Source organism: Lates calcarifer, linkage group LG8, assembly GCF_001640805.2.
Source record: "Lates calcarifer isolate ASB-BC8 linkage group LG8, TLL_Latcal_v3, whole genome shotgun sequence".
Lineage (NCBI taxonomy): Eukaryota > Metazoa > Chordata > Actinopteri > Centropomidae > Lates > Lates calcarifer.
This window is the reverse complement of record NC_066840.1, coordinates 10,099,495-10,123,693: the sequence shown is the minus strand read 5'-3', so window position 1 is coordinate 10,123,693 and position 24,199 is coordinate 10,099,495. Positions and strand designations below refer to the sequence as shown.

General features: G+C 41.0%; 4 protein-coding genes and 1 long non-coding RNA gene across 6 annotated transcripts; 3 read left to right on the top strand and 2 right to left on the bottom strand.

The window, feature by feature from the left end:
• Positions 1 to 106: 106 nt before the first annotated feature.
• On the top strand, positions 107 to 2,736 carry tcta (T cell leukemia translocation altered). Its single transcript, XM_018699447.2, has 3 exons — positions 107 to 1,187; positions 1,269 to 1,320; positions 1,615 to 2,736. Exons 1-3 carry the CDS (start codon positions 977 to 979, stop codon positions 1,655 to 1,657), a joined length of 306 nt encoding a protein of 101 aa, XP_018554963.1. The 5' UTR covers positions 107 to 976; the 3' UTR covers positions 1,658 to 2,736.
• Positions 2,737 to 2,843: 107 nt separating this feature from the next.
• On the bottom strand, positions 2,844 to 7,619 carry glyctk (glycerate kinase). Of its 2 annotated transcripts, none has more exons than XM_018699438.2 (5): positions 7,317 to 7,619; positions 4,814 to 5,200; positions 4,582 to 4,733; positions 4,318 to 4,493; positions 2,844 to 4,219 (listed from the first exon to the last, which is right to left on the bottom strand). In XM_018699438.2, the coding sequence occupies exons 2-5, from the start codon at positions 5,167 to 5,169 to the stop codon at positions 3,329 to 3,331; spliced, it is 1,575 nt and encodes a 524-aa protein (XP_018554954.1). In that variant the 5' UTR covers positions 5,170 to 5,200; positions 7,317 to 7,619; the 3' UTR covers positions 2,844 to 3,328. The 2 variants fall into 2 exon arrangements, with proteins under 2 accessions (XP_018554954.1, XP_018554955.1); XM_018699439.2 differs by lacking the exon at positions 7,317 to 7,619 and adding an exon at positions 5,934 to 6,999.
• Positions 7,620 to 7,760: 141 nt separating this feature from the next.
• wdr82 (WD repeat domain 82) lies at positions 7,761 to 11,843 on the top strand. Its single transcript, XM_018699445.2, has 9 exons — positions 7,761 to 8,117; positions 9,309 to 9,406; positions 9,950 to 10,016; positions 10,131 to 10,230; positions 10,325 to 10,441; positions 10,559 to 10,714; positions 10,997 to 11,066; positions 11,342 to 11,484; positions 11,611 to 11,843. Exons 1-9 carry the CDS (start codon positions 7,957 to 7,959, stop codon positions 11,638 to 11,640), a joined length of 942 nt encoding a protein of 313 aa, XP_018554961.1. The 5' UTR covers positions 7,761 to 7,956; the 3' UTR covers positions 11,641 to 11,843.
• A 1,088-nt stretch (positions 11,844 to 12,931) lies between these two features.
• LOC108899163 (twinfilin-2) lies at positions 12,932 to 20,396 on the top strand. Its single transcript, XM_018699442.2, has 9 exons — positions 12,932 to 13,345; positions 16,276 to 16,454; positions 17,152 to 17,247; positions 17,349 to 17,453; positions 17,571 to 17,585; positions 17,712 to 17,837; positions 17,991 to 18,141; positions 18,667 to 18,788; positions 19,657 to 20,396. Exons 1-9 carry the CDS (start codon positions 13,249 to 13,251, stop codon positions 19,822 to 19,824), a joined length of 1,059 nt encoding a protein of 352 aa, XP_018554958.1. The 5' UTR covers positions 12,932 to 13,248; the 3' UTR covers positions 19,825 to 20,396.
• On the bottom strand, positions 20,118 to 23,980 carry LOC127142701 (uncharacterized). The gene is made up of 2 exons (XR_007813664.1): positions 23,843 to 23,980; positions 20,118 to 20,915 (listed from the first exon to the last, which is right to left on the bottom strand). It is a non-coding gene; the product is annotated as an uncharacterized LOC127142701 (long non-coding RNA).
• Positions 23,981 to 24,199: the final 219 nt, after the last annotated feature.

Sequence of the window (24,199 nt, the reverse complement as noted above, 5' to 3'; positions counted from 1 at the left end):
TAGGCTAGTCCCGCCCCCTCAACGTACGTTCCAGACAGCAAAGCGATACGACGTATTTACGGGGTGTTTTAGTGATTTGCTCAGTTTTATTGAAAGCTATCACAAGTAAATAAGTGTGAATAGTATCGCTCTCCATAGTAAAACTACAAAACTAGGTTGACCACTTGCCTTTTCAGTTAAGACATCCTGCCTTACAGCTGGGATGGATACGAGCGAAGTAGAAACACTAACTATAAAACTCCGGACAGAGGAGTTTGAAAATCTCGAAACGTTTTTTACCTGTTTAACTGGCAGCGGGCTGGGTCGTCAGCGGTTTGACAGAGGTTTGCTGTATGTCCGGGGTAATAACATATTTTTCTGAAGCGAAACCAATGTTTAAATCCAGTATATGCACCTCCATAGCATGCTATAGCTAGCACAGCGGAGCGGCACTGTGTGTCGAAGCGTTGGATTTAAACGTTGGCTTAGCCCCGGACTCGTATTTTATCACTACGACCAAGGCGGTCATACAGCAGACACAAGTGAACACAAAACACTTAAAGGTGGAGCCCGCAAATGACATATAAAAAAGAAGGTTTGATTTGTTTCCCCTAACGGTTTTCGTAGGTAACTAGCCAGCTAAGTTACTATTCTGTGTTGGTAGTAGTAGTATTCCTTTTCTTTTTTTCAATATAATAACTGTGTGCATAACAGACACCAAAATACTCTGGTAATAGTGAAAACATTTCGTTTAATTAAAAGTCATTTTTAACGCTTTTTTGACGGATGTTTACGTTCTGACTGTGAGGTTGCGGTGCTACGTAAACTACGTCATCTCCGATTCCTCAATCCTCTCCACTCATCAACATCGTAACGGTAGAGAAGGCGACCAGGATGCCCTGTCCTACCTAGCTAAAGCGGTGGGGGTTTTTTTTAACTGTCCAACGGACACAAAGTTTATTCCGTTCATTTCACATTGGCTGGACAACCGGACACTATGGAGGAACCGTGGGACTTTGAGTTTTTATCCCGCATCGCGGACAGCTGCTTGTCGTTTCTCTCCGAGTTTGTGGACGACTGGGTCGCCAACGATATGAGAGTCTCCATATTCAAAATCTTACTAAGCTGGTTAATTTTTAGTCTTATTGCAATTCACTTTGCATGGAAAGTCTACGGGAATACAGTGAACGATATGTATTACCGACAAGGTGAGTTTCACCCTTATCCACATCGCTCGCTAAACTCTTGCTAGCCACGTTAGCTTGATCTCTGTCTGTTTTGATGCTCAGGGGCTGGACAGAACGGAGGCACACCTGACACAGCACCTCACCTGAGTGGATGGTAGGTGTCCAAAGTATCAACTGCTCCAGTTTGGTTGAGCTGTAGCACAGGAAATCAGATGTAAGATCTTTCTAATGTGCTAATCATATTCCCTCGTCCCGGGGTTTTATCTAGTTGCACGGAGACGGTGTAATTATATTCTCACAACGGAACCTGCAACATGTAGTTTCTTTATATCACTGATGATGTTAGGGGAAATGGTGTGTCAGCGTTATAGATGTTTTATCTTACTGAAATTACATTACCCGTGTAGATTATAGTTATTGTGTTGTTAACATTCTGTTATTCCTTCAGGGAAAGCAAAATAGGAGATACTCTGAAGACTCACCGAGATTAATAGGACAATGGGTTTGGACTTTATCCAAGTGAGAACTGGACAGTTTCCCAGAAACACTGACTGCACCCAAGTTTTCTGAAAATCATCATCTTCAGTGCATTCAAGATGGATGCACCGTTTGACAACCGCCCAGAGAAACAGATGTTATCACTTTTTATGCATACCAACAGTACCAACAATGATGTCCACTGAATTGACTATATAGTGCTGTAAGATTTACTGAGGACTGTCTGCTTTGGTCAATGAACAAGACTTTATTCTGCATAAAAACATTGACTTTATGGTCAACTTTTTTCATTTCTTTCAAGAGGCTTCAAAAAATATACATATTTATGAGTCTGAGTGTGAATTGTGGATGCTTTAAGAATTCTGTTTTGAATTCTTAAAGCGTATAACAATAGCAATAACAGCAGATTATTAACAAAGATTATTTGCGGTGGATAGGGTTGTTTTTATCACTGCTATTTCATAAGTGATGCATATGGTCTGTCTGAAGCCAGATCCATGAAAATCTATTCATGTCACATCTTCTCTGACTTTCCATGAAATTTTAACAGCTGTTGTTTCTTATAACCTGTAAAGAGCACTTCCTGCTGTTAACAGGAAACACAAAATTTCTGTGTTAAGTATTCACCCCCTTTGACTTCTTTGTGTTTCATTCATTTTTTTTTACATTGACACACAGCAAAACCTGTGTTGAAGTGAAAACAAATATCTACAGATTGATTCAAATTAAGTACAAAAATAATTCATTAAACATTAAGTAATTATACATTAAGTTGAAAATTGCTGCTCATCAGGTTCCCATGTTACTCAGAAGTGCTTGAGCTGTTTTGCAAAGAAGAGTGGAGAAAAATCAATGTCCTTATACAGACCTATCCATACTCGGTAGACTCGAAGTTGTAATTTCTGGAAAAGGTACCTCTTTATTTGAGGAGGGTGAACACACCCAATTGTTTTTATTTTAATATTTGTCCTCAGGATATATCAGTTTGTTTCACTTTGACATTAATGTTTTATGTTAATCTGTGTGGAAAAAGCAGTGATTTAATGTGAAGTAATAAAACATGAAAAAAAGGTGTTGAATAATTTGTGTGATTTCTATGAGCTTAGCTATTATAACTGAGATGTTATTATACTGTTAAATTGGTAACAAGTCTGTAGTGTAAGACAACATACTGCAGTGTGCATTTACAGAAATCTTTAATGATGTACAACAGAATAATCAGCATATTTTAGGGTACCCTGGAGTACCTGAAGAGACCAGCAGTAAAGCAAAATATATGACTGTGCAAGTCATGTGCAAACAGCGTGACTGATGTTAAATTTATATATTATACTTAAAAATACTGCTGTTGACGCCTGTCATTGCTAGAGTGGAGCTGTAAAATTTCTTTTGCTTTGATTAAAAAAAAAAAAAAAGACTAGCATTAAGTCCCAGTTTTTTGTTCAAAACTGATAGCAAAACTGTTGATTTCCCGCTTCTACCTTTTTCTTTGTGGTTGATAGAATTTCATATGGCATTACCAATCCCACTTTCATGTAGATCTACAGAGTTTTATAGGCTTTTATAGGCTTAGGCCAAAAATGTGAGTTTAGAGCTGAAAAACCTGGTACTACGATGCCAAGTGAGAGAGGCAGATAAAGTACTTTTTAAATCCAGATTTGGTATTATCTTATGTTGATGGGAATGGGTGGAATAAGTAGCATATGTACATCCATCACGTTGGTGCAGGTCAAACCAGGGACAAGTAAACGTTTTCCAGCAGAAAGACGTGAGAAAAATGTGTAAGAATCATTGTTGGTAAGGAAGTTGTTGACGTCCAGACCCTGTGCTTGTGCTTCTTCATACAACCCCCCATCGGTAACGGCCCCTGCCGCCTCAGTGGGTCCGTCCTGACCATCAGTTCCACCACTCAGAAACACAGGACCATTAGGCGGGAGCTGCATGCCTCTCAGCTCCAGTCCAACTCGCAAAGCCAGTTCCTGGTTTCGGCCACCTCGACCCTTTCCAGTCAACTCCACAGTGGGCTCACCTCCAGCTAACAAACACGTAGCGCCCCACCCCTCTGTGCGCCCTTCATCCAAGACCTGCATGGTACGGCACAGGTCCCAGCTCTCCACACCGACCTCAGGCCCCAGCTTCAGCACCTCAGCTGCAATCTCAGGAGGAGGTTCCTCTCGAGAGCAGGCAAAGCGGGCCAGGAGGCCATAAAGTCTGGAGACAGACCTTACATCACCACACACTCCTGGTGACAGAACAACAGGGCGGAAACCTAGCTCTCGGACACGGCGACCTGCACACTGGAGGGCAACAGTGTTGGAGCCGATCACGACATTCAGAACACTGTCTGCCTTATCTGTTTCGTCCTTATTCTCCTTCCACCGGGGACCTGGTCTCCCAAGGACCTCCTTTACTGATGCTGGAAGTGAATTCAACAGCTTGTACTGTTCAAGGAGTGACAAAACTTCTTCAGGCCACACCTCACTCCGAACTGTGGGTCCACTGGCTATCAAGTCCAGAGGATCTCCGATCACATCGGACAGTATCAGTGCAACCACCTGTGAAATGATCACAAGAGTGATGCTCAAAGCACAAAGCTGGAATGACCTCTTCTCAACAACAAAAAGCTGTTATATAAACAACAAAACTACATTACCTGTGCAGGGTGAGCATAATGTGCAAGCCCTCCACCCTTTAAGAAAGAAAGCGCCCGTCGTACAGTGTTCAGCTCTTGAATAGTGGCGCCAGCACCTGCAAGTTTGCGCGTAACATCCAGTTTCTCTTGCAGTGAGATTGGTGAGATGGGTGCAGGTAACAGCGCAGAGCCTCCACCTGGTAAGAGATGAACCACCTTGTGTTAAATATATTTTTAAAGGTATAATTTTGTAAAGAGTAAGAAACAAGAAAAGTGATGTGTTACCTGAGATCAGTACAAGGAGCAAGTCTTTCTCAGTCAGTCCACAGGCTAACTGCTTGATCCCCTCTGCTGCCCTCTGGGCATCAGCATCAGGCAAGTTGTGTTTGGCTCCCTCCATCACTTTGATGCGACTGTTTTCTTTCAACAAAAGATGGCTGCGACAGAAGTGAGAGATTGCATCATGCTTTATCTTGATTCCTATGTAATACTTTAAGTTGTTGAGGTTTTTGCTTACTCTTTCCCATGCTGCCGTAATGTCTGCTGAATCCCATGTGGCACACTTATGACCCCATCCACTATGTGATCCCCCAAGATCCTCTCTGCCTCGGCTGCCATTCCCAGTACGGCTTTTCCAAAGCCCACCAAGTGCAGGTTGTGTTTGAGTGTGAATTTCTGACCATTGATAATGACAGAGTCCTCTTTGCGCTCTATACTCTGCCGGACCACGGCGTCAGGCTGCACAGCCTCCACTGCAGCTGCAAACACCTGGCGTGCCCGGGAGTCCATTGACATTTTGCACAACGTGAGTTTCTTCCTGCCCACAAGGGCCAGAAAAGGCTGAGGCCGGAACAGGGAGAGAACACGTGCCATGGACAGTTCAGCGGGTCTGAGCAGAAACTGCCTGAGGGATGCAAAAATATCAAGTCACGGTGTTTAAGGACAGTAAGCAATGAAACAGGTTGTTTAAAAACACACACGTAGAATATGAGTTGAAAGGACAAGTGTTGAGGTCAGATATCCTACAGTTACTCACAAATCATTTCTGTTGGTTGAAGGTCACTTTTACCTCTAAAGTAAATGTTAAAGAATCAGAGTATTAACAGTATATTGAATTATTCACTGAGCTCTGAAGTTCTAACCAACAGCATGGACAGAAAATTCAATATGTTATGGTATTCATGGTGTTTGTATTAGGGTCAGGTTACCATGCAGTCAGCACTGTTAAAGTTAAATTATATCAAGGTGAAGTAATTCACCTGCTACAAAAAGAGAAACAACTTATTAAGTAATGTAAAACATGTACCAGTCCCTGGAAGAGATGCAGCTCCTCAACAATTTTCTTTGGTCAGAAGAAATCATTTTAAATGTTAAGGTTATCCTTCAGTGTTGCACTGATTGGCAGCCTAGTTAAAAACTCAGCCTTGGATAAATCTGAAAACTTTGTGGTGCTGTTGTATCCCTGTTCTACCTTACATTATCTGTTTGTCTGCTGAGAGGGACATGAACAGACCTAGTGATTTTGTGTTTGTATCAACCAAAACCTTAATTAGACCTCACTAATTGAAATAACTGCCAGGTCAATTAACACGTTTCCTGTAAAACTGTGCTTTCTGAAGACTCATGCGGCTGCCTACCTGTGAAGGTTGTAAATGGGATATAAAGCCTGTGTATTCCAGTGGAAGCCTGGTATGTGTGCTCCAGTTCAGCAGTCCAGTCAGGCAGTGCAGCAAAAATCTGACCAGACATTGAGTGGAGTTGTGTACCCTGTGTGTAATGATTGACTGGAATGGACCACAGGACACATCACAGTCCTGGTCACCAAGCTGTGCACTGTCCCTTTAGTTGTACATTTTTTTGCCACAGACTGGGTGACAACAACAAAAAAACAGCTCAGTGATACCACAGGTTAGCTCAGTGCTGGTATAAGATCAAACACAGTGGTGAAATTCATGTGCACAGTATCTGACAAGACTTTGGACCCATTCATGCAGTGGCATAGGTCAAAGGTTGGACAGCCTAAAGCTGGTTAACACTGAATAAATGTGCCCGTTGGATGTAGGTCTCTTTCAGAACTGTGAAGACACCTGCATTCATGCTCTGTTTAAACACCAAACATGAGGCTCAGAGAGGTATTAATGATGTTTATGACAACTGAAAGTCTTACTCTCAGGTGTAGAAATGACAGGTAGTTATTTGATGTAAAGGTCTAATACTGAGGATTCATTCATCAGCCAATCGAGGATCCTGACATAGAGACATTCAGGTCACACAATATTGGTTGGTTGGCTGTCTTTTTGATATGTTTTTGCCCATTTGCAGTGCCATATATGAGTGATAACCATGGTGCAGGCCATGGTTCACTTATGCCCCTCTGGTGGGCCTCCCTTCACGCAGAGTGAAACCCTTTCAACTAGTCCAGAATGTTCACATTTAAGAAGCTGGTACCAGCAAATGGGAGCTCCACTGGCTACCCATGGCGGCCTGAATCAAATTCAAGTCATTAGTTACTTCTGGGTCTGCAACCGTCTACTTGAACTCAGTCATACAGGTTTTCCTCTCAGCCACTGACACTCACTGGATTTTTCTATGATTTTTGCATCATACAAATTCATTAAGTACTTTGTAAGACATATATTATCCAACATATGGTTACTGTGATATAAAATTACATCCTGATAGAGAATTTGCAAAGTCTAAAATAAACATATTTATGTTTGCTATTTATAGATTAATAAAACGAAAAACACTATGATATAGATTAATTAGTTAACTGAGATAAAATGAAAATATGTTTACAAGTCTAAACTTTTGCTAAAACTTAATCGTAATCTGCCAAGCAACGGATTATTTTAAACCGATAGTTCAACCTTGTCGAACTGTTGTGACGTTTCAGCCCGATTTTATACGTTACCATGGTCACAGTCGGTCTTTTACAGTATCCTAGCAAACGTTCACACTCTTTGACGTTCAACAAATACACGCGGGCTGCTGACAGAACAGTTAAACTTGGTTCATACCTCAGACTCCCCTCTCACTGAGGACGCAACTCCTGCTGCTGTTGTTTTCTTCTGCACTTGTCCTGCGGTCATTTTGCTGCTGCCTAGAGTAAAACCTAGAAGCTAGCAGAAAGTAGAGTAGGCTGGGCTTTATGAGCTGCTAAATGTGGTGGAAAGTGCTGGACTGGAGGGGCTGTTGCTAACACTGTTTGAGACATAAAAAATGAAAGCAAAGGGACGGGGTGGGGAAGCTGTTCTGGTCCAGGCCACTTAGGTGCCGTTGACAGTCAATGTAACGAAAGCATTTGTTAGATTAACCTGCCGGTTATCTTGTTTTTGTATTGGTAATTTAATGTCCTTGTTTTGTCAACATGCAACTATCGCGATAACTCCACCATATCGCGTGGTTTCTGACCAATGCGCGCGTCAGGTGGTGAATATGCGCGTCACCGAAGCGTCGAAGGCGGTGCTTTTCCCTCCCGTGAAACAGAAGTATCTCAGGCGGGCTTTCGTTACCGTTTTTGAACTATACCTCATTTAAAAATTACTTTTAGCACTGCTGTAGTTCATTTATCTATACGAATCACCATTACTGACATCTGTAGGCTGGTTTCAAGTGTAAAACGAGGGCCTGCTTCCCCTCAGAGACAGACAGGCCATCATGAAGCTGACGGACAATGTGCTGCGGAGCTTCAGGGTTGCTAAGGTGTTTCGAGAAAACTCAGACAAAATTAACTGCTTCGATTTCAGCTCAAACGGAGAAACAATTATTTCCAGCAGCGACGACGATTCCTTAGTCTTGTACGACTGCCAGGAGGGAAAGTAAGAGCGGTTTCTGTCCTTTTTCTCTGTTGTTTTTGACGTTAGCTACCTGCTGTGCTAACTAGCGAGGCCTGCTGCACTGCGATTATACTCAGCAGCGGTTGTATGAAATGTAAAAAATTACGTTTGTGCAGGCTGTCTAAAAACTCATGTTCTGGTGTTAAGGTATGTGCTACTAAGTAATACGCTGTGTGTTTACCATATTTTCAGTAAACCTTCATTTGTATAAATGTATGAAGTGAATTTTACAGCGGAATGGGCTAACGTTTATAACTGTTAGGTACGACTGAGTTGATTAATAACAAAGCATATTAGCAAACAGGACTGCTATTAACCTGTAACTACCTAACTTGTCAGATCAATCTTTCAGTGCTTTTTATTGAAAGGCTAAAACATTAACTAATGCTGAATAGAGTAATTGATTAGTTGATTAACAGAAAATTAATCAGCAACTAGTTTGACGATTAATTAATCGTTTGACTGAAGCTTTTCAAATGTGCTTCTCTTTGTCATATCTGATTTTGAACTGAAACTTTTCGGTTTTTGGACCGTTGGTCCAATAATATAAGCAATTTGAATACAACATCCTGGACTCTGGGAACACTTAACTGTTTTCTAACATTTTATAGACAGTTAGGTTAATCTAGAAAATAATCTGCAGATTTATTGGCAATGAAAATAATTATTTGCAAATTTGGTTCCCAGGAAATGATTTGCTAACAATTTTGATAGTCATGGCAAAGATATAAAACATTTGCCATTCCTAGTTTCTCAAATGTGAACAGTTGCAGCTCTTTTCTTTTTTATATCATTATAAAGTCAATATCTTAGGGGTTTAGTGTTGTATAGACAAAACAAGCTACTTGAAGGTGACAGGATTGTGAAAGGCACTATGCACTGAAGTTTTATAGACTAAACAATTGGTGAATAGAAAAAAGCAAAACTGGCTAGCATAATAAATGCTTTTCAAGAAATGTCTCAGCTCAAAGCAGCGTCTCAGGGTTACCTGAATATCTCAGTATTCAGAACCTGAAGATATAAAACAAAGAAGAAGAAATTAACTACGCTCTGTGGCTGTAACATGAATCTGTGTGGTAGTTTTGTTAAACAATTACAAAAAGACCACGTGATTATTTGTTGCATTTTTGGTGATTTAAACGCTTATTCACTGTCTTTTCTGATTTATGGCAGACCCAAGAGGACTCTCTACAGTAAAAAGTATGGAGTGGATCTGATCAGGTACACACATGCTGCAAACACTGTGGTCTACAGTTCCAACAAAATCGATGGTATGTTGATGCACAAATACTTGTTTGTATCTTTTGTTTGGTAAAGCAGTATTGTAGATTAAAGAATTAATTTAAAAAATCAAACACAACCTTTTTTTGCACTGAATACCTGTAAATATAATGTGATAAGTGTGGTCATAAGTAATAGAAAAAGTCATTGATGATGAACAAATGGGCCCAATCAGAAGACATTGGATTAAATATTCAAACTTCATCCCGTCTTGACGCATCAGTTCTGTCAGCATCATGATATGTTTTACTGACTGGGCTTCGGAGACAGTGATGTACAGAGGACGCCATGCCCCTGTGGACCGCTGCAGAGGACACACTGCTCACTTTGGTCTGAGGTAGTTGTTTGTACAGTTTGAGGGTCTGTGATTCTGCCCCATACAGGAGCTAACTGTACAAGTGACTGCCTTGCCCATGGTTGAGTCTACTCATCAGACCTACCTGTGATTATCTTCATGTTTGGTTCTTTCCTCTGCTTGTTGTTGTTATGTTTAATGATATGACATGGCAGTTTTTTCCTCCCTCTTCCTTAAGATACTATCCGGTACCTGTCCCTTCATGACAATAAATATATCCGCTACTTTCCTGGACATAACAAAAGGTGAGGGCTGGATTTATGCTGATCTGTCTCTCTTAGTTTTTTACCTTGGTTTGATTTCCTGCACCAAGTTGGAAGCTGCTGCGTTCTCATTTTTTCTCGTTTTTCCGTGACCAGGGTGACGTCTCTCTCTATGTCTCCTGTGGATGACACATTTATTTCCGGCTCATTAGATAAAACTATCCGACTGTGGGATCTGCGGTCACCTAACTGCCAGGTAATTATCTTTTCTTGTAATGTGGTGATCATCCACTGGTCTGTAAGAGGGATAAAGCTGATACTGACCTCCTCTTGTCATCTGTCAATTTTAGGGATTGATGCACCTGCAGGGGAAGCCAGTGTGCTCCTTTGATCCAGAGGGTCTTATTTTTGCTGCTGGAATAAATTCAGAGATGGTTAAACTTTATGACCTGCGATCATTTGACAAGGCAAGATGTGTTTGTGTCTGTGAGAGTGATCGTTCATGATTTGTGTTTATCTAAAATTTTAAATACATAGCTGCAATTCAAAAAGAGCAGAAGAGTCATTATCATTCTTATCAACAGGGTCCCTTTGCAACCTTCAAGCTGCAGTATGATCGGACATGTGAGTGGACGGGGCTCAAGTTTAGCAATGATGGAAAACTAATTCTTCTTTCTACTAATGGAGGAGCTCTTCGCATCTTAGATGCTTTTAAGGGTGCTGTGCTACATTCCTTTGGGGTAAGAGACAGCTCGTCTTTGTGTTCAATATAAGGAAGTATTAATTACTTGAAACTAAAACCCAAAGACAGATGCACATCTCAATCGCACAAGACAGTGTGACAGTGAAAATGTGAACCCTCACACAGTCAAATAAACTCACACACTGACTAAATTTAACAAATTAAAAGATTGAAGCTATAAAAAATGAGCTTTTGATATGCATCAGTGTTCACTGCTGCATCACTATTCTGATTAATTCAGATTAATTACTCAGAGATGCTGCTGTTTGTTTACCCACAGGGCTACAACAACAGTAAAGGAGTGACACTGGAGGCATCATTCACTCCTGACTCTCAGTTCGTTATGATCGGTAAGTTAACATAGACGTTTCTCTCTTGTTGTTAGATAAGATAGATCTACTGAAGTCGGTCATAGACAAAAACAATAACAGGAATTGCCTGAAATCAATCCTAAATTCTATAGATTAAAGAATCATTTTGCATATTAAGACTAAATGATGTTCTGCTCAGTGGTATATCAGAAAACAGTTGATGAAATGTCTCACAAACGCCATTCTTCAGACAAATAAAGGCACCGATGAAAAGAAGACTGGTCTTGTTTTCATCATTCATTCGTATATTTTAGGCTCTGAGGATGGAAAGATCCACGTGTGGAATGCAGAGAGCGGTATGAAGGTGGCTTTATTAGACGGGAAGCACACAGGACCAATAACCTGCCTGCAGTTCAACCCCAAGTTCATGACGTTTGCCAGTGCCTGCTCCAACATGGTGAGAAGGGGCAGTGGTGGTGGTTCCTGTTTAAAGTGTCTAAAACTTTACACACTTGTTACAACTGCAGGCTGTGTCTGAGTGACTTTAAAGGTTAAAAATTTTAAACGTTTTCTGGTCTTTCAGGCGTTCTGGCTGCCGACCATCGACGACTGATGACAGAAAAGGACGCACGGCTTTTGTTGAAGGCCAGAGTCGGAAGTGACCAGCAGGGGTCAGCGCAACCAGCTCTATGTGAATATGACAGGGACTTGTGGCAAATCAAATTCAAATTGTAAATAAGTAGTTTTCAGAAATAGATTTCTTCTCTATTGTCTTTTTTTATATTTCTATTTAACATTAAATCTTTTCTTTGTAAATTTTGTCGACTTTATTATTGTGCTAGTGTTGTGCCCACTCATGAGTTGGACTTTTACCACAGACTGAAATAACTGTAACCTTAAAAGAGAGTGAGTGTGTTTTGGATCAGATTGATGCAGATCAGATTAGATTGATCTAAAACATAGAAAGATTTTTTTTAAAATCAATCTAAATCTAAATATGTTTTATTTTTGTGCTAAATCATTTTGGTATCAGTTGAGAAAGTAGCTCAAATTGGCCCACATCCCCAAAATGAATTTTTCAACTGTGTAGCATCCTTGTTATATTCATACATTTATGGTACCTTTTGAAAAGAAAATACTGTCTGAAGTACAAGTTATTGTTTGTGAATACATGGGGGAAGTATTTGAGGTATGAATTGGATGTTTTGTTTTTGTTGTGGAGAGTTTATTTTAGTTCACAGTTTATTATTAATTTTCATGTTTAATTCTCACTACATGTGTAGTACAATTTGAATAAGGAGTTATTATTAACCCCAGCTGTCAGTTTTGAAATCTATGTCTCTGAGATTGGGAAAATGCTGTCAGCACAGCCAGGTGTTTTATAGTGGAAAAAGCATCTTACACAATCTGTTGATCATCACAGTAGTCATGTGTGTGGGGTGGGGGGTAAACTGTAGGATGACATTCACAAAGTTGACAAACTCCATTGCAACATGCTCTTTTTGACCTAATTTGGCTTTTTCTTAACAGCTGCTTTTTGCTGCTCTGTCTAAGTCAGTGATTTGTTCTTCAGAAACGGCAGAACATCTTTTTTACTCAAACAATACATGGTAAAATCTGAATCATAGAGAAGACGACAGCCCACTCAGTTGTGTTAATGGTGAAACAATAGTTCAGTGAGCTTTATTCAGATCTAACAAGTCCAATCCTACCAGCATGGCCTGTTTTAGGACAATACATCAGACTTAAGCTGTTCTTGGCTCAGAAATTGTTCGTTGGCTTTGCAGGGTCACGCTCTCCTCCTCCACCGTTGGTCCTGGTGTGTGGTGGGGGTTGCACAGACCAGTACCCAGGACTGGACAGTCAAGTCAGTGGGAGCTAAATTTGGGAGAGAGGTGATCAGGTTCCCTCTCTGTGTGCACATGATACTGTCCTAGTTACTTGAGCGATGTCCCTTCTCACACTGTCACACTCTCTCATCGAGTCCAGACACACTCAGCGATCCTCTTCTTCAGCAGCCAACACAGTACTCAGTCACATCATCTGAAGTACAGGACGTGTTTTACATCAGGCTCTTTTGGTCGGACTTCAGTGTCTCTTGACTGGACTGAATATTTGGGCCTGGTGCTGTGGAGCTCCAGTCCCATCTGTCGCTTTCTTCTCTCACCTCTCAACACCCCTGCTGCAGCGCCTGGCAGGAGGAAGAGACCGCTGACCCGCCATGTTTCTCGCACTAGTGGTGACGCCAGAGCTAAGGGAGTTCCTGGCCAGAGCGAGAGGTGGAGCAGCGCGCCTCATCAAGGTGCGCATCCAAGACGGTGAGTGACCCAGGGAAATGGACAGTGTACGGTGGTGATATAAAGTATAAACCATCTATGTTTTGGTGTATCACTGTGATATTTAAAGCATTTAATGTTTGTTTAATTAATCACAAAGCACAGTTTATGGATTACTTTAAATCTGAGCTCCAGAGATTGTCACATTACAAACTGTCACCTAGAAAAAATGTATTCATACCAGGATCCGTTCTTGTTGGTTCCCAATGTGTTAAGCCTGTGACCCCTTAAGAAAGAAAAACAAAAAGTCCACAAATGAGAAGCTGAATCCAGGGATTATCTGACATATTTTGCTTGGAAAAGGACTGAAATAATGAATCAATTATCAAGAAAGTTGCTGATACAGTTTCTGTTGACTAATCGTTGCATCACTAAATGACACAATTTACTTGTGACCATTCATCACCAGCTTTGCGTGGACATGAGTTGTAAATAGCAAAAGAAATGACATTTAAAAAATGGCTGGAAAGCAGAAAGCTTTGTAACATAATCTTCTTTGGTCCTGCTGCTTTGTCACGACCTGGAAACTCTTTGTTCTTATGCTGTAGAGCTGCGGTTCCCAGCCTGGGGGTCAGGACCCACACTGGAGGTCATGAGATAATTACTGGGGCAGGAAATAATAAAGAACAACATTCAGCCAGACAACCTCTTTTTATTGTTAAGACTTTAGTCTTTAGTTTTTCATGTAAAATTATTTAGTTTTACCTCTCCTCTAAACTTTTTCACAGAAACAGCAAGAGATCAAAAAAATCTATTATAACCTGCAATCTTTGAAAACAACACTTAACCAACAGTCTTCCAACTGTGGATGATAAAATATATTTATGATAAAAAAAATAAAAAATGAGAATATTATTTAACCTATTTTTCAAATTGTGACTGTATTTTCTAATCCAGGTTGCCAAAAATGACATATGCCCCTTCTTCTTTTGTATATTCTTGTTCTTGATAAAATATAACTGATTGTAAAATGTTGAAATTTTGTTTGAGCATCTTTGGGTGAACAAACAACTTGAGAAAACAGGTCAAAGACATTTCGTATCACCCTGCAAACATACATAATTCATCCAGATGCTGAGGAGAGTCTTGGGAAGTTTGGGGATTTTGGGGGAAATTCTGTTTTTCAAAGACTGTGGTATTAAAATTTTTGGAAAAACAGATGCTTGGCTCTGTGACTCCTCACGCATAGTACATGAGAGGAACAAACTGGGCCTGTCTTCAGCTTGTGTTGATGGGTTGCATGTAGACACAGATGAGTGTTGAATGGTCACAAGCTTAAAAACAGGTTGGTAAAACCTCAAAGAAGAGAGGATTGCGGCAGCTGTTGTTTAGCTGCATGAGAACAGGCGTCCAGTGTGTCAGCTGAGCAAAAAACAGTCAGTGAGGCAACAGGTTTCTAGGTAGATGATTATGGATGAGGACTGATATGTTCATGAGGTGTTTACATCTTGTTTTGGTATCTGACCACCGCCATGCTGTAATATGATTCATGGCAGATGCATTCTGGGACTTTTTGGGGGGCTATCTTTGCAGCCTGTGCCTATCACATTAAATATTTGGTCTCATAGTTGGAGTATTGATGTCTCCACAGTGATAGAGAGACAGAGCAGAAAGGGTGTCAGGTCTGTTTTACTTCCTTACTAAAGCACTTTGATCCCCGCTGAGGCGTCACTCAGCTATTTGGGGCGACATGTGACTTGACATGATTGCGCGCCGCCACCACCGGCGTTGCTGCCCAGTGACTCTCCTGTTCGTCCAATGTCAAAAGAGAAACAAGATCATTCTGGTCGATTTCATCACCACTTGGCTCGGTACGCCGCTCGGTTTCCTATCACCCACTCTATCAACCATCCGCTGGTAGTTGATGTCTGGTGATCTGATGAGTCAGTTTTGAACTTTAAGGAGAAAAAAAAGAGTCATTCCCATACAGTTTAATGCTCACACAGACCTGTAAAGACAGGAGAGAATGGCTGCTGGAAAGTATGTGTGTGTGCAGAGCTGGAATGTGTTGCAGCTCAGAATAGAAACATGCCCCAAGAGACGGTCAGGAAATCCCCCTGCACCCCACAAGGACATCAGACTTTAGGTTTATGGGTATGTTTTTATGTGCTTAATTAAACCGAGTTATTATGGTTTTGATTACGCTGTCAGCTCCTTTGAGAGAGTTAACCAGGTCCTGTCAAGTCAGTCAGAAATGAATGTAGTAATATTTTTAACTCAGGGGTTTGGTCTCTGCCTCGATTCGGTGACAGTGAGACTCTCAGTGCTTCAGTGACTTCGTACAGGAAGAAGGAAGCAATGAGACTGTGATCGTTGAACATGAAGCTGAAGCAATAAATCAATCAGATGACTGACAGAAGATTTACCTGAATTTGTTTTATAACGTTGTAAACAGTATATTTGGGTTTTGGAGCCTTGGTTGGACAAAACAAGACATGAACAATCATATATTAGACTTTTTTAATATATATAAACACTAAATGTAAACAATAATTCCTGATATGAAGCCTTTTACTGTTTTTTTTAATGTGACACTGTTTCAAGCTTGCTATCCTGTATCTACTACTTATTGGTGCGCATATATATACAATACTGACACATCAGCAATAAGCTAATAATGGCTGATATATCAGTCTAGCTCTTCTGTATGTGTTGTACTGTAAAGACTTGTCTTCAAATGTTACTGCTCACATATAAGGTAAAGAAAATACCACATGAAACACTGAGCACTATACATCTGCTTTTTATTATCAAATTGCAATAATAATCCTACTTGTAAACCACTACTGTCAGTGACTGTGCTATAGTGTCAACTGACTCTCAGAGTATATGTCAGTGTGCTGAGCAAAGGCCACGCTACATATATCATATAGGGGGCTCAGGTATGTGATGAGTATTGGTCTGATTTTCAGAGCAGCTGGTGCTCGGGGCCTACAGAGAGCCAGAAAAGAGCTGGGACCAGGATTACGATCGTTTCCTGCTTCCCCTCCTCGACGACCAGGAGCCCTGCTACATCCTGTACCGCCTCGATTCCCAGAATGCACAGGGCTACGAGTGGGTCTTCATATCATGGTCTCCTGACCAGTCTCCAGTAAGACATATCACATGTCCTTCATTCTGCACCATATCACTGTTAGATGAAAACCTCATATTTAATATTTTTAACCAGTTTACTATTGAATTGATTTCAGGAAGTGAGTAAAAATTAAAGCAACAGAGGATTTTTAGTCCCTAGTCCTGTAACCTGATATTTCTGCACATTGTCAGTCACTTCTTCTCACTTTAGTAACAGCAGCATCAGAACCACATGTATGTAAACATAGCCTGGGAGGACCAGCAGCAGCTCTCAGGGTCCATATACATTACTGGTCTTCTGATTGTGAACAAAACTGTACATTTGAAACAGTACATTACACAAAAAACGACAATCTACAGAAAGTATCCTACAGTAGAAGATCACAAGTAGAAGAAGTTTAATATTATAAAACTTGATCACAACAGTCAAAAAGCCACCAACCATAATGTGTCTACTGGGTATAAGGGCCACACACATGATCACGTACTGTAAGAGGACATCTAATTTGAGAGGGTTATCTCAGTCCTAGCATGGCTCATGCTCCAAAAATGCTGGGTCCTACATTTCCCACAGTGCAACTTGATAGTGTCAGACATCACACCCTCTCTGTCTGGTGCTGTAAAACTGTGTCTCTTTAAAATGAGTCTGTATATACACAGTTCTACAGCAGCTAATTCACAAACTCATAACTTTTCCCTTCTGACGGCTGCAGGTGAAACAAAAGATGTTGTACGCCGCCACCCGTGCCACAGTGAAGAAAGAGTTTGGTGGTGGGCATGTGAAGTATGAGATGTTTGGCACAGCTGAGGTCAGAGTCATTAAAATTCATCACGATTTACTGCGACAGATTGTCTATTTTGCTCTGATGACGTGGTTTAAAGGCCCTCCTTGTTTTGCTTGCAACACTAGGAGGACGTCTGCTTGCTGGGCTACCAGCGTCATGTGTCATCCTGCTCGGGTCCCGCCCCGCTCACATTAGCTGAGCAGGAGCTCCAGAGGATCAAAATCACAGAGGTGAGAGGTCAACGCGCCCTCGGCGGTGTCGTCATCACTGCACATGGCTTTATTTGTCAGCTGAATCTTTTTTGCTTCTGACTTAAATTTACTTTTTGTTGTGATTTTTTTTTTCAGGGCCGGGTTAAACAGGTATGTTGACACATGGTAGGAGTATTTACATTTGCACTACAACATAGAAATGTAAAGGTGTATTATCCCATGAAACACTGACTGAATTTTAGAATTTTCTGTGTGTTTGCCTGCTGCCCTCTGCAGGTGAAGACGGAGATCAGCGTGGAGAGCAAGCACCAGACACTTCAGGGCCTCGCTTTCCCTCTGCAGGAGACAGCCAAAAGAGCCCTTCAGCAGCTCGCCCAAAAACGCGTCAACTACATACAACTGGTGAGCCCGAGGACTCGATATAAGAGTTAGATTACCCTGAAAAACAACAGAGACACTGTTCCAGTCTCGAGCTTAAAAACCACAGAGAGCAGTTTGGTGTCAGGAGTGTTGATATACGAGATTTCTACTGTGCATTTATTCATTGTGTTTCAGAAACTGGATGTAGAGAAAGAGATAATCGAGCTGGTCCACTGCAACCCGACAGAAACTCGAGATTTGCCCCGCAGAGTTCCCAAAGACACTCCCAGATACCACTTCTTCCTCTACAAACACTCCCATGAAGGAGACTACCTGGAATCTGTCGGTATGTCACATTGTGCTCTCATTATCCACTTTTTTTTTAAGCATCTGTGCAGTGTGAACAAATACGTGTGAGGATGTGTACGTCTGCACACCTGGACTGCAGACACTGAAAAGCATTGATGGAGAATATTATTGCACCCACTTTCAGCTACATCAGGAGCTCCCAGCCATTTTGGCTCGAGACCTCATAAAATTAGGCAATAGCTACTTGTGACTTGTGTGTGATTTGTCTTCGCAGAAAGGTCTCACTGTGGACAGGATTTAAGAGCAGTTCAACCAAATATTGATTTTCCCACTCTCTCATTGTTTAACTTGAAGAATTTGTATAAGCCTGAGGCGGTGAAAGTATCTAGTATTTTTTCAGAAAAAGGCAAAATTCAGAGACAAGTCAGAAAAAATAAACATAATTGACATAATTTTAGTCCTTGGGAGCTCTAGAGGGGTTTTGGGCTGCTGATCCACATTAGTGTTAAATATTTACAGGGCAGTTCTTAGAAATGTTCCTCTCTTTCCACTCTGTCCACAGTGTTCATATACTCCATGCCAGGGTACAGCTGTAGCATCAAGGAACGAATGCTCTATTCCAGCTGCAAGAGTCGACTACTGGAGGAAGTGGAGAAAGACTACCATTTGGAAATTGCTAAGAAGGTAACAAATTGAAGCGATAGAAAATTAGATAACATAGTTTTGTACAGGGTTATAGCCTGAGGATGTGTGTTCTCTGCTGTTTTTTTATGTAGCAACCTGCAATTAAAACCCTGCATGTGGCTGGTTCCAGCATTTCAGACTAAATATATTTAAACTACTTTTAGACTTAGAAATAAATTAAGGATAATTACTGTTTTCCACCAGAACTGTATTCTTAGCAGTGTGGAGATGCTTTGACACAGTGTTCAAACATTCAGTTTGGAGGATTTAAAGGAGCTATTTGTAAGTTTTGCTATCTCTACATATCCAGCGTTAGCATTATCAGTAGTTTACTTACAAGTGTAAAAGAAAGTTCAGCAGCAAACGTCATTCGTTTCTTACCAAGAGCTGTCTGCAGTGATAGAAAGTACCCGCAATGTTCTGATTCTAGCTCTATCACGTGTTTCCTTTTAGTGACGTTAGCGTGCTAACCAGCTAGCCCAGCTCGTCTCGTCACTTTCCGATAGCGACTCACTGTAGCATCTAGACTACCCTGAGGAAGTGGCACTGCTCAGAGGGCATGTTCTAACCTCTTGTATTGGAAAAGCAACTATGGCATCATCACCACAACATCTCGCAGCAGAGAAAACTTACAAATAGCCCCTTTAGAGAAAATTAAATTGAACTGTTAATAAATGCAGTGTGAAAAATATGAGGGTACATTAGTAAATACAGCCCTGGTTGTACACAGCTCCAAAATTACATAAGGCATTTATTTTCAACTGTCTTTAATGGATTTCTGGGCATAGCCTAAATTCTGCACAGTACATTTTTAACAGCTGCATGCTTATTTCTTTCTTTCTCTCTTTCTTTTTGCATCTGTGTGCAGCTGGAGATCGACAACGGAGATGAACTGACAGATGAGTATCTGTATGACGAGGTCCATCCCAAGCAGCACGCCCACAAACAGGCCTTCGCTAAGCCCCGCGGTCCAGCAGGAAAAAGGGGACACAAGCGCCTCATTAAGGGGACAGGAGAGACCGTGCAGAACAGCTAGAGGCGGACAAAAATTCTCCCACAGCGGTGCCTCCAGTTCCAGCTGTTCCCATTTCCCCCCACCCAGACCCACTAACACCTCGTCAGGCCCTGAGGAGTGAGAGCACTGATGGGTTTCCTCCACCGTTTGTGTACTGAAACACTTGTGATATATAACAAATATGTTTTTGATGGGAATGTGCTGAGAAAAAATCTCTGTTTCTCTGTGTTTCTGTTTCTTTCAGACAAATATGGCAAATGAAAAATAATAACAATATCAATATCTAACAAAACATTACACGTACAACCACCAACAAAAATCATTCATGTTTATTGATGATTTCCTCCATTTGGAAAAGAGTCAGGCTGAAACGCAGACAGTTGGCCTTGTTACTATGAAACTCATCTGTCTGAATCTTCCATTGTTGTTAAAAATAGATCTGCAGTTTACAATATAACAGACTGAACTGAATTGTAAATGCGTAGTCACATGTTTCAGTCCTCATGTCCTGCCTCCAATACACGTTTTGTATCAACAATGTTTGTATGAAAAACACAATATGAAAGGAAATTCTGAATAAAATCTTTTGTGTATTTTGTGTATCTGTATGTAATCTCTTGTGGATTTATAACCCAGTATGTTTAATGCATAGAAATCCCTCCTGTTACATGTAAATATTGTACATGCTTAAGATGGACTTAGTGTTGTTGGTGTTGCGTTGAGGTAATTAAATCCCTGATTCAAGATGTTTTAATTTACACCAACAGCTGTACAGTCAGACGTCTACTCCAGTCGCTGTCATGTCACAGCGGTGAAGCGCAGGGAGGTTACAGTGTTTGAAAGACTGAGTTGATTTAACGCCATGAAAATCAATTCAGCTGCAGTCCTGGTCTGTGTTCTCAGCGTGGAGTGCAAATCCAAAGCCGTGGCTGCGTCATCAAACAACAAATTAAGATTCTTGGTTTCAAAATTAAACTAACACAACCGTTATCTTCATGTTTAATGCTGAGCCCCGGGCGGCTCTTTCAAGCCTCTGCTGTTTCCTCAGTCTGTGTAGATACTGTAAACTTTCCTCCTTCGTAATTCTCCTCTGCTGTGTGTTCCGCATACCTCTGCAAAGTACACAACAGAACAATGAACTCAGATACAAACACAAGGTCACTTTTTGAGGCTAGTGTGTTTGTGTGTTGTGCATGTACAGTAGAGGAGCTGCTCTCTGCCGGCTGGTTTGTCAACTAACTGCTCATTAAGGTGGTCGACTTGAAGCTTAAGTGGTAAAGTGGTTAAGTCTACAGCCACGCTGATGGTTAATTAGACACAGCAGGTCAAGGCTAAATGTGAAGCACAGCTGAGGCTGATGAGAATGTCGTTCGTTTTTCAGGTATTCAGTCGAAAAGCTAAAATACTGAACAAACCAAATTTGGACTTGGTGGAAGAGCGACTGGAAAAGTCACCAAGGATCACCAAGGTCAGGAGCTTTCATCCTTTTTAGGACCTTAAATGTCTGCAGCAGATGTAATAGCAATCCATCCAATCAGAGAAATTTCAGACTGGTCTTAAGTAGTGGAGTGACAGACAGGCTGAGTGTCCACAATTCTTATCCTCCTGAATCATGCAACGGGCATGACTCTACGGACGACGACAACAACTTATTGTTACATGTGAAACATTCTGTCCCGCATCAAAATATTCACAAATATAGCAACTTAAGTTTTTAATGTCCCTGACCCTGAAACTGCGTGACTGCATTCACCTGCAAAAGGACAAGGATACAGGAGAGATTATTTCACAGATGTTGAAAATCAAATCAAGTAATCAGTTTTAAAAAATGTCTGTAGTTAAGGACAGCCAAACACAGCCGTTCTCTCTGGGCCTACTCTCTGTGAACAAAGCTCTGCTGATAGATAAGGTTCTCTCTCAAACATACAATGGATAAATTTATGTTGCTGATTCCAAGCAGTGGAAGTTTTTCTCCGAACCCTCAGGAAATGCCCTTTTTTTCCGACGAGGACCGCAGTTATTCACTGTGTCCCAAAACATCATTCTTCTTACCAGTTCTCAGTAAAGTCTGAAAGGTTAGGCAAATTCAGCGTATCAGCATGCAGATATGTGGTGTGTGTGGTGTTGATTTGTGGAGTGTAGTTAGTCACAGCTGGAAACAATTACATTTTTGCACAGAGGTGGTGAGATTACTTTAGGAAGATCTTGGAAAACCAAAAATTAAATATTAAACATGTCTGAGAAAACGGCAAACGTGCAAAACAATGGCTCAGAAATGTTCGTATATGAAAACACTGTACACCAACAAAGGTATTTAATTGGTAGATGATAAAAAAGATGCTAAATCAAAGCATGGAGTTGACTTTGCCACTTAAAAGCATGAAAAAATAAAGACTGAACAGCAACAGTCGGTCAGATTCAAGTATTTCTCCGTAAAAGCAAAGCATTCGATCACTATGGAGGCAAATGTCTCACCAAAGGGAATCTGAAAGGTTATTAAGGTCATCAAAGAGAGCACACCTGTGCTTCTTCATGCAAATACACATGGGAAATGTAGTTCACAAAGTCCAAACTAGAGCTCAAACAGTCAATTAGTTGATCGACAAATAAGAAATCGAGTTAACGTTTAGTTAAGTTTTTCAGGAGAGGTGGCAGAAACCCTCTGGTTCCAGCTCCTCAGGTGTGAATATTTCCTGCTTTTTATCCTCCTCAGTGATACTAAACTGAATGTTTCTGGTTTAAGACAGTTGGTTGGACAAAACAAGACACTTTAGGATGTCACTTTAGGCTCTATAGGAACTTGTGATGGGCAGTTTTTGCTATTTTCTGACTTTCCATAGAGCGAAAAATTGAATAAATCAACAAAGAAATCAATCAACTGCAGCATCAGTCCATAAACACTGGCAGCTCCACAGATGCAACAACCACGTTTGATGTTTTTGGCCTTCTTGCACTTCAGCACAGAGTCGAAAACGAAAGAGAGCTAGATCTCAATGTGAGCGTGGAGCTGTGGAGCTTTGAACAGTGTGTACTTTTTTCATCTTCGAATTCTCAGTAAACTTTCTGCCTACCTCGTAAAAGACTCTCCAGTGGCCAGAGTAGATCATCCAGATGGATAATCTTTAATATCCCTGGAGTCTTTGCTGAACTTTGCAAAACTGGCTTTTCATAGGACGCACCGCAAGACAATCTTCACTTTTAAAAAAAGCCTCATGAGGGATGTAATGTCTTTAAACAGACATGGTTATTGTTTCACCCATGTCTGTCAGAGACCCTGCTTTAATTTGCTACATGTGATTGTTGTAAATGGATTGCGTATCTCCTGATTTCTGCTCACAGTATTGATAATAAAACAAAATAAGTGGCCACAAAAATAACTGTGGTGTTCTTTTTGCTTCATGAACTTTAAAAAAAAAAACAAGACAAAAAAAACCAACATATTTGTTCAACAGCAGCCAGCATGAATAGATAAAGTCCACAAGACTTCTCAGAAAAAAAGGCTCACTTCAGGATTTCTTGGAAAAAGTCGAGATTCAGGTATTTGGGATCAGCAGGCTCTGGTGAATATGGCTGTGATTAGGATGTAGCATAGTTTTCATGTGTTGCTTTGTTTCCAGTCCACCACGTGTGAGTGTGTGTGTGTGTGTGTGTGAGTGAGGGATGACTCAGATTATTGCTGGAAGGAATATTTCGAAAACTTTTTGGCCTTTTTTGTTCCTCAGATTTCTAACAAAATGCATCAGTATCACTTCATCTGGCCTGATTATAGCTGAATCATTTGAAGATATGAATACCTCCCTGCAGGCTGGTGTGAAATCTGGGCCGTTAAATATTAGGAGTGAGAAATACATTTCCAAGTACGCCACAAACACACAGTTTTAACAGATCAACCATTACCTAATCTGACAGGGTTAGAAAGTGAAACAAACCGTGAGCAGAATGATATCTTCTAACAGTAGAGTTATCCAATATAATCCTCTTTTTTAGTTAATTGTCACAATAACAACTTGTTTTCTCGACCGTAATTATTCGGACAAACCTCTGAGAAAACCTCTCGCCGTGTTTTTCCATCAGGATCGAGGGAAATCTATATTACTGGAAATAGCCTGCGTGCATTCCTATTATCTTTAATGTCGAGGCGGTGAATTCCCAGAATGAAGGCTCTGTCGGGGCCGCCCGGCGGGGCGGAGTCAAACCCTGCAATTATTCCTGGAAAGCGGATAGGGAGAAGCGGCCGCGCGATTCCTGGGAGCGAGCGGCCGGTTCAGCGAAGGCAGGGAATTAAAAAAAAAAAAAAACGGGGGGAAAAGATGAATGACGGAATAAAGAAACAGGAGAAGAGGAGAGATGGAGGAGGACAGAGCGGGAATGGACAGTAAAAACAACCCGTTTTGCC

Excerpts from the sequence above, each read along its gene's own strand:
- glyctk (XM_018699438.2), bottom strand. The coding sequence starts at position 5,169 with ATGGCACGTGTTCTCTCCCTGTTCCGGCCTCAGCCTTTTCTGGCCCTT. Across the intron at positions 4,494-4,581 it reads GCTCCTTGTACTGATCTCAG|GTGGAGGCTCTGCGCTGTTA; the intron begins GTAACACATCAC and ends ATCTCTTACCAG. Across the intron at positions 4,220-4,317 it reads ATTATGCTCACCCTGCACAG|GTGGTTGCACTGATACTGTC; the intron begins GTAATGTAGTTT and ends ATCATTTCACAG.
- wdr82 (XM_018699445.2), top strand. The coding sequence starts at position 7,957 with ATGAAGCTGACGGACAATGTGCTGCGGAGCTTCAGGGTTGCTAAGGTG. Across the intron at positions 8,118-9,308 it reads TACGACTGCCAGGAGGGAAA|ACCCAAGAGGACTCTCTACA; the intron begins GTAAGAGCGGTT and ends GATTTATGGCAG. Across the intron at positions 10,017-10,130 it reads TTTCCTGGACATAACAAAAG|GGTGACGTCTCTCTCTATGT; the intron begins GTGAGGGCTGGA and ends TTCCGTGACCAG.
- tcta (XM_018699447.2), top strand. The coding sequence starts at position 977 with ATGGAGGAACCGTGGGACTTTGAGTTTTTATCCCGCATCGCGGACAGC. Across the intron at positions 1,188-1,268 it reads CGATATGTATTACCGACAAG|GGGCTGGACAGAACGGAGGC; the intron begins GTGAGTTTCACC and ends TTTGATGCTCAG. Across the intron at positions 1,321-1,614 it reads GCACCTCACCTGAGTGGATG|GGAAAGCAAAATAGGAGATA; the intron begins GTAGGTGTCCAA and ends TTATTCCTTCAG.
- LOC108899163 (XM_018699442.2), top strand. The coding sequence starts at position 13,249 with ATGTTTCTCGCACTAGTGGTGACGCCAGAGCTAAGGGAGTTCCTGGCC. Across the intron at positions 13,346-16,275 it reads CAAGGTGCGCATCCAAGACG|AGCAGCTGGTGCTCGGGGCC; the intron begins GTGAGTGACCCA and ends TCTGATTTTCAG. Across the intron at positions 18,142-18,666 it reads AGACTACCTGGAATCTGTCG|TGTTCATATACTCCATGCCA; the intron begins GTATGTCACATT and ends CTCTGTCCACAG.